The sequence below is a fragment of the Arctopsyche grandis genome, chromosome 11 (genome assembly GCF_051622035.1).
Source record: "Arctopsyche grandis isolate Sample6627 chromosome 11, ASM5162203v2, whole genome shotgun sequence".
Classification (NCBI taxonomy): domain Eukaryota; kingdom Metazoa; phylum Arthropoda; class Insecta; order Trichoptera; family Hydropsychidae; genus Arctopsyche; species Arctopsyche grandis.
Window position 1 is genome coordinate 11,142,881 of NC_135365.1, and position 12,050 is coordinate 11,154,930.

A 12,050-nucleotide genomic window follows, 5' to 3' on the forward strand; every position below is an offset into this window, starting at 1 on the left:
GTAATTGACAATAGTGAACCATTTTTAGTCCATGAAAGCAACTACGACGCCGATATCTGGTTATTTATTTATTTATTTTAAGAAAATATTTTTTTAATTTACGGTTTAATTAATTACAAACGAAAATAAAATGTGATTATTAAAAAATAACAACAGAAAAGTATTTTTACTGTAGTACCAATTATAGTAGTAAAAAATAATATTTATAATAATTAGAGGTAGGACCGGAAGCGTGCCGTTTTTTGTTTTTTTTTTGTTTATTGTTCGCCTTGTATTGTTCATTTTTATGATGAACCTTTTTTTTGCACTCTAGCTTTGTAGTTTGCTGTATTTCCTGGAAAATAGACCCAAAATGCCCTATTTCCTGGAAAAAGCACGCTTCCGGTCCTACCTGTAATAATAATTATAACCTATGTAGATTACAATTATAATAATAATTATAATTCAAATTAAGTAAATTAATAATAAATGAAGTAAAATAAAACAAAAAGTAATAAGCCATTTTTTGTAAGTAAAAGCAACTTGGCCGCCGATCTCTGGTTAATTATCATTACAGATCGGCGCTCGGTTTATATTTGGATAAAAAAATGAGTTTTCTATCGTCAACATTTTGTTTTGCTCTCTAGCTTTATAGGACAATAGCAACTGACAATGGTGAACACATATTTTTGTCCAAATAGAAACTGAACGCCGATCTCTAGTTACCAGCAGAGGCCGGATAACCAAGGTGCCGTTTATTGTTCAAATGTTGTAAATGCATCCAAAATTTGAACAAATAAATAAAATATCCCCACACATGCGTATATATGTAGGTACCTACTAGGGTTTCTGACCCGGGACTAACATTCCCGGGAATTCATGGATTTTTTGTTGTCCCGTGTCCCGGGACAACAAAAAGTCCCCTTATCTCGAATCCCGGGAATTGGATTTAAAAAAATCTTGAAAATATACAACATATTCAAGACTGCACGAAGGGAAATAATAAATCAAATACACAAAGAATCGTAAAACATTCTCAACTTCGACCGAAACTGAAAGAGTTTATTCCATTGCTGGAAACTTTTGTACCAAATCTAGAAATAGGCTTTCGGATTCTCATTTAAATATTTCAGTATTCTTAAGAAGCTACTTTAAATAATTTTACTTTTATAATTACATTTTTACCAGTTCATAGATATATTATGTATTGTTTACCTTTTTTTATATTTTGTAAATAAATATATATATTTTTTTTAATTAATAAAAAATATATTTAATTGAAAAAAGAAATGTTTTTTTTACATGTGTCCCGAGATCCCGGGAACTATCCCCCGGGTCCGTCCGTGTCCCGGGAATTGAAAAAGTCCGGGAATACAGAAACCCTAGTACCTACATACATAAACTTACGTTTGTATGCATAGATATGTATAAGCGATCGCCGTAATTATTTATATCGTCCGCCTCCGCTCTCTATCCGGTTTAATCGTAAATTATTCCAATGGTCGTTTTAATTTGGCCATAATATGCCGCGCGTAACTTTAGTTGAATTATAATGGGGGCAACGGAACGCTTCGGAGAGGCGGCCGGAGAGGTGGGGGGGGGCAAACTCGGCTTGTGATTGGTGCGGCGAGGCCATGATGTCCGCAACCCCGCCTAGTAGGAGTCGCCCTCGATAAGAGTCGGCCGCCCTTCGTCGTCGGCTCTCCTCTCTCCCGCCCCTCGCTGTCACATCGCAGTGCTGTCGCCGCCGCGCTCTAGTCAGTACGCGCATTATGCCGTGACAAAATCGACGGCAAAACGTGTGCGAAGTCATTCTGCAAACGTCGTACTTGATATACATATATATATATATAATAGCAAGTCGCGAGTATCGGTTGGACTGGTATGCGGTGCTAATGGTAGTGTGAACGAAGCGGAAGCGAAACGGAACGGAACGGTCACAGGACGAGTGTGCGAGACGAGAGTATGGTGTCGTATTACAATCCGCTGGGTATGTACCAGAAGGGCGGCGGCGCGGCTTGCGGCCACGGGGGTTGGTATCAGCCGCCCCTGCTGGAGGAGGGGGTGGGCTGGGGGCCGCCGGCGCCGTGGCAGGGCGGCGAGTGGGCGCCTCCGCCCCGCGCCCCCAGCGCCTCCGCCTCGCCGGCGCCCCGCTCCTCGCCCGGACCGCGCGCCCCCCCGCCGCCACCCTCCAGGAGTCCCTACGAGTGGATGAAGAAGCCCAGCTACCAGAGCCAGCCCAATCCAGGTACCGTGGACTTTTCTCTCCTCTCGGCTTGGTGGATGTTCATTGTACCTACAATACATATATCCGGCAGTGGTGTCACCCCAATTTTAAAACGACGGGTTTCCTATTTTTATTCAATTTATATATACGTATATATACACTAGTGATTTTGCTCGGTGTTCGTAATATAAACCGCTTAAACATGGCTCTAGAATCTAGTAGTGAACATTTTATTTAATTTATTTGAATATTCATTTGTTTTTTTATTAAATTTAACGTCACGAATTGTACGAATCAACGTTAGTTACATACATATGTAGAAAGCCTCTTTCGAAATTATATATTACTAGTTGTTTCGCTCAGTATTTGTAATACAAAACAGCGTAAACATGGTGAATCTAATAGTTAATATTCATTTGTTTTTTATTAAATTATTTGAATCGAAAAATATATATAACATTCAACTAATTGAATTGTCGTCGTAGAAACTTTGTTTTGTTTACGAAGTTCCAGACCAAAGATATTTACATACATATGTATATGTATAGTGTACATACTTACATACAAAGTCTCTTTCGAAATTATGTATTAGATTAGAAGATATACATATATTGCTTTGTTTTTTCGCCCAAGGTACTATTATGTAAAAAATTTTTGGATGATTTTTTTTCATATATATAACTTAAATGTTGTAATATATCAAATGATTATTTTTATAAATCGACTATCTGTTAAATTTGAATTCAATATTTTTCAATTCAATTTTTAACAAAAATTATCTAACTAAAGGTTTCTGGAAGCCCATGGAAACCATTAGGGTGACACCACTGCAGCGGGCTATATGTATATAATATTATAGGTAGACTTTAGCGGAGGGTTCCGAAAAGTTTGCCGTCGCTCTATGTAGTTTTTATACCGCATGATCGATACGAAAGTTTTTATTTGTACAATATATACATAGATACCTTTTATATAAAATACCGGTTATGACTAAGGATAAGCGCTAGAGTACTATTTTACAAGGAAGAGGGTTTGCCTATTGTCAACCTACACAGCTAGAAAGCAAAGAAAGGGTTCACAATAGAAATTGACAATGGTGATCCTATTTTTGGCACTCTGGCGCCGATCTGCAGTTATGGACTAGAGATCAGCGCGACCTAGTGCTATTTGAACAAAAAATGGGTTCACCATTGTCTTTTACAGTGAAATACAAAACTAGAAAGCAAACAAAACAATGATGAACCCATTTTTTGTACAAATAGCACTGGGTTGCACTGAACCTTAGTTATTAGTAATAACTTATTACTAAGGATGGGCGCTCGGTTTCTATCCTTAGTTATTACTAAAGGTAGGATAACCAAGGTAGGATACCTCTAGTTATGACTAGAGACTGGACCCAATTTGCGCCGTTCATTGTTAATTGTTCACCGTGCATTGTTAATTTTTATGATGAACCTTTTTATATTGCTCTCTAGCTTTGTACTAAAAAGCTAGAGAGCAAATGAACAATGAACGGCGCAAAGTGGGTCCGGTCTCTAGTTATGACTGCAGGTGTTCATTGTGGGTTTGCAATTGTTAAAAATTCGGAAAAGTGCATCTGCAGTGGCCGTCGCTGTTCAAGTCATAGTAGGTACTGTTGAAACGGATTCGTTTGTCGATGTATTGCATGATTTATTTGTCTTTATTTGTATTTTTAATGGTATATATAATATGTAAGTAGTAGAAAGTTGACTTAGAGAAATGAAAAATTGCGTCTGAGGAATAGTGTTTATTTGAATTTGATGGATGAGAGAAATACTGTTATATACAAACATATGTAGTTTAGTTTTCCATTCCTATAATATTATATAAAAGGATTTGTTTTTCTCATCCACCACAAACTAATGAGTACGTATTTTTTCTCAATTTCTTTATTTTTATCAGACATTTAAAATCATGGATTTATTTTATTTTGGATTAAATTCTTGAATATTTCAATTAAAATGTTTCCATTGATTGGTATGCTTTTTGTTGTGTTGTAGGCATTTATGTATGTTATCTGTATTGAATCAGTCTCTTAAAAACAACTGTTTATACTTAACCTTTCAACGATATAGTTAAACCTAGTAATTGACATTAATAAATTATAAAAATATATTTGTATTTTTTATGTAGCATTTTTTTGATTGAAAATCTAGGTAAAATTTGATGAATTATTTAATATAAAAATAATTACGTTTTAATACATTACTATGTATGACAAACTAACACTATATGTATACTAATGTTTGTATGTTAGTATGGTTTCTAAATCGCATAAACCGATTGGTACGTTAAAAGAGCATTGTTATGATTATTTTTGCATGACAATTTGCATAGTTAATTATGTCAGTCCAATACGACTTAGATTATCTTCAAATGCCGATCGGTAAAGTGAAACGTCGTCTAGACAAAATATGGTCTGAAAACCAGGTAGATAAACGATCCATAAAATATCAATGTGTTTTCAACATTATCTTCGCCTAATGGTGCCTGAAGCCGAAATCCTTCCGAGAAAGGGTTTTTATTCAAACATCTTAACGTTTAACCAAAAAAAAAAACACTAAAAGCTAAGAAGGTAAAAATATGTAGCCAAAAAATAAAAATAGATCGTTTTTTCGAACGTTTTCTAATTGAAAGATTGAATTTTCTATTTTTATATATGTACATATAGTATTTAAAATTAGCTTCTATTCTGTTTATAAACTTGTTGAAATTATGGTGTATGTTTTATTGAAATTTATTAGCTGTATAAGTAATTATAAATATTATTTTAACGATGCACCCACTTCAATGCGTTATGAACTGTACTTTACACGTAATGTCATTCTTACATTACGTATTTATTAGTAATTAGTAATGAGGTTTTTATTACTATTATGAATTTCATTTATAATATTTATGCATAGAGATTTTCCAACCTGTTTTATATAAATTGAGTTTTTAACCAAATTTATCATAGTAATTTGAAGTAATTACTATCACAACATTTGTAGGTATATTTTATTTCAAAATAATTCTAAAGACGAAAGGAAGTCATAAAATTAATGAAACATATACCATCCGCTTTTGTCAGTCACACAAAATGCTTCTTAATGAATAATTTCAAAATCATTTATTTCAAACATGCTATAAGATCATTGACAAGACAAATATATGTACATATATACCTATCTACACAATTTAGGTTAAAGTTGCCGATGTTTATATTGTACTTATAGTTATCTACTGATGTACATATGTACAGCTAAATAAAAATATATATATATTTTTTTAAATACAAATTTTTCACCTCGATAAGGCGTATTTTTCTATTTGGCAGGTTTTTAAAGCATGGTAAACAAATTCTGTGTATTGAATCTGTATAAGTGAAGAATATATGCTCTTTTTTTAATGGTACAAACCGTGATATAAAATCGTAAATACATTCTAATTGTATAGGCATAAAATAGTCCTCTGAAACCTTTCGTGAATGTGTCTGATGCATCAAAAGCCTATCGATTACTTGCCATTTTTCACATATACGAGATATTTTTCAACGAATCGAATAGGTGTCCCTCGTAAACGTGATTTGTATTTAAATATAAATATATATGTAATTTAAAATCTTCTCATGCGTTATCATTGTGAGAAGAGTGTGTAAAACGCGACGTGATTAACGCTCTTCTGCGCAATAATTCACATATCAAACATTCGCAACGGAGAACGTCAAAGTTTAACACGTCGAGCACCCCCTTAGTTGACATATATACAATAGATACCCTATTGTATTTAAACAGCAAACTATATACGCTCTAGTTGATGATTTCTTATTGCTATTATATTATATTACACAAAATGCATGTCGCCATTGTCTTGTATGTTAATTTACTTTGTGAACGTCATTGGATTTTTTGCGGCTATTTATTTTACTTTACACAAAAGTTCATAAGCCACTGATTTGGCGTACATATGTACAATGGTGATCAATGATCATTGAATTCGACACTACTCACTTTTTCTCAACTTGACGTTAAGCAAGGGTTCTAGTCTACGTCAGAACCTAAATATGTTCATATAAAAGTATATCTGGCTTTATAAATGACTTTACGTAGTAACAATAGATGAAGTTTTGTAACCATGCGAAAATTCTATCCGTGATTTGGAGATAATTTTGAAAACCGCCAATTTTGTCAAACTCAGTCATTGAAATAAGATTTACTGGAATTGGTATGATCCTTTATTTATTTTAAAAACCGAAACAAACTGCATTACAACGTATATATGTATGTATGTAACTTTGACACCAAAAAAGTTTCTAAAAAATAATAACAATTAAAAACTAAATGATAAAAACGTGAGCAGTGATCGATTCTGAATTCGAATCAGTCAAAATCTCGAGTTCGAATTTTCGCATGATCACTCATTGATCAGAAAACTGCCATTGTTACTAACAGAAATTGGCGTCGAGGATGCTTTTTTGCACAAACATGGTTAACGTTTGTAACCTTTTTTTGCTCTCTTGCTTTGTAGGACAACGGTGAACCATTTTTTTGTGCATAAAATCATCCTCGACGTCGATCTCTGGTAACTAAGTACATAGATAAAGTAAAAAACAAAGAAGAAAAGCATTGAATAATGGTAGATATGGGATATATGTATGTATGTAAGTAGGTACATACAAATGTGATGAAAATGCACAGCAAAATGGATCAATATGAGGGGGAATATTGATCCATTGGAAAAGCATGATCTATATAAAAGTTTATTACAGTCAAAGCTGATAGTATGTAGGTCTTTTTTTACATTCAATTATCTCCTAAACCACTCGACGGATTGGGCTGAAACTTTTTCACGTGCAATAATATATGTGATAAATAGTATATTGAAGTTATTTTATTTTGATTTTTTGTCGCAATATATAGGAATGTCCGTAAACTCATCGCATTGCGGCCAAAAGTGGCCGTCACGTTGTTGTCTCCGTCATCTGCGAGGTGTGTCTTCCCCCGTTCGGAATTCAGTAATTCAGTAAATGAAAGACTAATATTCTCGACCCCTTATTTGAGAGTCTCTGGCCCAGCGCTAGCCAGCCTTTGATGGTTATTGCGGCCAATAAAACCACCACGAGTGACACGACGGAGCTTATCGTCGCACCCGCTGCACACACACACACATACCTTTGTCGTATATTTATTTCTCTCGCCGAATAAACTCTCTCGTCAAATCGTCGACAGAGAGATGTGTACTATTGCTTTAATTCGCAGAGTTCATATTTTTCAGCGTATCTCTCCTCTGCTTACTTTTATGGACTTCATTAGACACTACTACGCCTTTTGTGACGGGTATCTTTGCGAGATGTGTGCGGTTTTATTGCGACTAATAATAACATTATATAATATGCATCAAAGCTCGGAAGGTTTATTTAAATTGCATTTGATGCAATCTGTTTCGAATTAACTTAATTAGCAAACGGTTATTTTCACATTTATTTCCACTCTTTGTACCTATTTGCATTTCTTCACGTACTAGGTACGTCGACTTTTCTTTTTCTTAATTTTCTAATTTTAATTTTCAAAGTTTACCTTTCAAAAACATATACCTATAATCGATGCACTGAACTTGAATGTAATTTAGTTAGGAATTTCATTATTATTTTGTTACCTTCTGAAAGCGATGAAAATGTAAATTGTTTGGTGTTTCAAATTATAATCAAAATATCGTTGCAGATTTTAATAGTATTGATAATATGTCTTTAAATTAATAAAAAAAAACACAATTTTTTAGTAGTTCGAAATTAGCTTCATTCTGTATATACATATTATTTCCTTTAATGAAATGATTATACCGTGAAGCAGATGAAAGATTTGGTATAAAATTTTAAACTTACAGCGAGACTTACAACGTATAAAAACTATTTACCATTAGCTGAGCAGATTTTTGAATGTAATCCTCAACAGATGTGCTTTGAAGATATCCTTATCAGGTATAAACAGTTGTAAAACTCTTTAAACAACACCAAAGTGCAGAGAAACCAAACATTCGTCGAGCACATTCAAAGGCTATAAATTTTCATGGCGAAATGTTCATTATGACTAATTTTTTTTAAAAAACGGGATAATCATATAGTATTTCATTTTTAAAATTAGATTTACGAAAAACTGTTTTATTTTATATTGAAATTTTTATAGGTAGATATTTTCAAAACAATATACATATGTACATTCATTCGTAAAACACGCGCTCATCGCGGATGTTTGATATATTTTTGCCGCACGTAAGTATGTACTATTTACACTGTGCCGGTACAATTTGATAACAATATTTGATAATTAAACATTCAAATCTCCGAGAAATCTTCATCTCACATTTAAATGGAATATCTCTTGCGAGTGAGTGACTTTATCTGGTCTCCTCGTCTCGAGATCCCATTTTATTTGTAGTGAGACTCTGGGGAATTGCAACACGGCTCGCCAGCTTTTTTTTTTTACTATTTATAACGATTTCTAGATACACATACTATACATATACATGACAGTTTTGAATTAAAACGTCTATGAGAGAGTTACTTATGGCTACAGTGAACCGCTCTTAGCAAAATATTGTATATATTACACCTGTCAAGATAATAATTACGGTGCAATTAACGTCACAATGTGAGACGTACAAATATTTGGTCTCGACTTATGTATGTTATACGAATAATATCAATAGTCAAAGTCAATTATACGGCAAAGCGATTCTTTTTGTAAATACATAATTAAGAAATGTGCAATTGTGAAGTGTATTTCATCACGTACATATGAAATATTTCGAATTCGCATACATCATATTTTAAATATAGCTTTTTATATATATCGTTCATTAATTGCGAACAAGTTAGTAATTCGAAGCTAGCTAGTAAAATAGTGTCGGCAGTGTCTTGGGATTTTACAGGATCTATCGTGATTCTGGAAAATTAAAAATAATCTGGAATTAAAAGAATCTATATCTTAAATGTAAGAAGTGCCTATGCTAAAATTAGACAAATTCAAACCATGTTAGTAATGGTATTTATTTGAAATTTACCATAATGTAAATGTAAAAACAAATGAGATATACATATTTATAGGTAGGTATATATAATACATAGGTTTTATAATATATATAATACATAGTCAATATAATAATGCTGTATTTTTCATCAAGTGACCAAATGAGGAACACTTCTTACATTGAGTTTCAGATCAACATATGAATCGTTATATTTGAAATTGACCAAAGTCCACTTTATTTCATCGTGATGTTTTGCAAAACATTAAATATAATGTTTTGCGTTTTACAATATGTAAAAATACTGGTGGCCTGTAATAAGTTTATTCTGCTATTTCAAGATTCCGGATATAACGAATCAAAAGAAATGATAACAATCTGTGAATGAAGTCAAAATGAAACTAGTGCTTTTGGAACTGAAAATTGGACTTTCGCCACTTTCAAATATAACGGCTCATGTATGAACATATTTATTTATTTTACAATTTTACCATAGTGACACTACAGACTATTTAGTTCCAAGTCGTAACAATAGCTAAATAAAAAAAGACAAAGGGTACAATAATAAGAAAATAAAACATAATAAAAAACAAAATAAATATAATAGAAGAACACGTTACGATCTCAAATCAAACAATGCCTCTAGCAGATCAGCTTATAAGGTTAACATAAATCTGATTGAGGAGCTTGATGCCTTTTGCAACAGGTGACGAAACCATCAAATTGGTACATGCCACAGGAGAAAAGAACAAAGTGTGGCATCTAATATACTTTAGTTCACTTGAAGATTCGAGCATCGATGAGTCCGGTGAATTTTCCAATGTTTCAGTTTAACTTAGCAAGGATATGTCAATGAAATTTCAGTTATTTCGTGACAAATTTCAGCTGGTATTCCTGTTTAGATTGTTACAGGGCTCGAAATTGATTTTTTCACGAATGGGAATAACTCGATAATTTTCAAAACAAGATTTCGATTTTTTTTATTGTACCTAATTTAATTACTAGAAATTTTGTCGCTTGAGGTAAAAGGAAAAATTTACGATACTATCTAATTTTATTATTTAGTATTTCTTAATCACAGATACAATTTATTCAATATGTTCAAAAGCATGCGCCATTTGAACTTATCATTTTTTTCGAAGAAGAATATGCCCGGGAGAAGAATATGAGCTCGATGAAGAAGACACTGTTCGAAGAATTGTATCTTCAAAAGTCTTCATATGTATATTATGTATATGTATATATTCATAATACATTGACATTTTGATGAGTCATGGTTTCTCAAATTAATCATAACTAATTTACTTGATGCGATCTAGTTCAAGCTAAATCCAAGTTTTCTCATCAGAGAGACTGAACGATTTTTAAATTTACGATAGTGTATGGGAATATTGGATTTTTCACGAGAGGGAGCGCTATATTTCTGGATTTCATGAAAGGGAGCGGCGTTCCCATGAGCTCTGGATTGGTATTGTTTGAATACTGAAAATAATTTTAGAACATTTATAGACTAGCGATGAAATTCTTGTAGTGTTGTGGTAGTTGGTGTAACGATCGAATATTATAAAGGTTCAATGTGCGAAGTGGTATAATAAAGCTCTACTCTTATTTTAATGTATGTACATATGTATGTCAAAGCTTCTAGTTTTGATTGAGAGAACAGTGGAATATATGTATTATTGAGTTCCTCTTACCAAACTGTACGATAGAAATTAATGTAGTAGATCATAGTATCGACTTTATGTAGTACTAACCGTTCTTGTAGACTGTAGTTTTCTTTTTGGTTTTCTCCTATTATTTTCTTCTTATTTATTTTCTTTTCCCTACTTTCTTACTTATAGCTCTAGTGCAATGGTTGCAATTCCTGCAGCGCAATGACACGTACGACGGAAGTGAACAACAAAATTGTCAAGTCCCAAAGAAAAGATCTAAGGCTAGATCGATATCAACAGGTATATCGATTGAACATTCCAATAATGCATGTATTGCACGTGACGTTGCATCGGCGCTGGTAGGAATCCATCTTACCTGCCCAATCGTCAAATCGTGCCAAAATATCTATTTATACCTAAATATATTTGTATGAATGTTTGTACCTATTCTAATTATGCATGGAATAAGTACAGACGAATATCTACCAAAGTATACAGAATCGAAAATTACTGTTCCTTCTTTGTATTGACTCTATCTTATCTATCTTTACTTTTCTTTAAATAATAATAACCTTGCTAATGTTTAATTGTGCGATGTTGAGATCGTTTATATTATGCACAGCTAAAAGATGGATATATTTTTTATATTCATTGTCAGGTTTCCGATTCGCGTTTAATACCGGTTAGTCGGCCATTTTTATTTTATTTATTTTCATACATAAATGTTATTCTTTGTTGAGCAAAAGTGCGAATATTTGTAGCATATCGTTAAAATATCTGTCTATCTGTCTCTACATGGTTTTTGTTTGTGATCTTTGTTCTAGTTTCTGCACTAACGTCTTCCCCTTCACTGCTAGACTTTACACAAGTGGATCCAACCGGTATGAATCAGAACAATGTGTTATTTGTTATTGCTGGTTTTTAATTTCAATTTTCAATTTATGAGTTGAACAATGCGCTAATGAGCATGACGCTGGATACCGTTTAAATAGGAAGTTTCATGTGCATGTGAATATTTTCATGACGTTTTATTCACAGCGGTTGAATAACTGCATTTTTTCGTCATTTATTTTATTCCGTCTATCCAATGGATGGAATGTGCTTGCGTGTATTCTCGAGTATATAATATATCAATAGTAGTTTTTTTTTTATTATTTTGTATTATT

General features: G+C 33.0%; 1 protein-coding gene across 1 annotated transcript in view; it reads left to right on the forward strand.

Moving 5' to 3' along the window:
* The first annotated feature begins 1,944 nt into the window (after positions 1 to 1,944).
* cad (caudal type homeobox) overlaps positions 1,945 to 12,050 on the forward strand; it is a 36,893-nt gene continuing 26,787 nt past the window's right edge. Inside the window, exon 1 of the mRNA XM_077441421.1 lies at positions 1,945 to 2,232. Coding sequence (XP_077297547.1) covers positions 1,945 to 2,232 — 288 coding nt within the window. The remainder of the gene's footprint in view (positions 2,233 to 12,050) is intronic.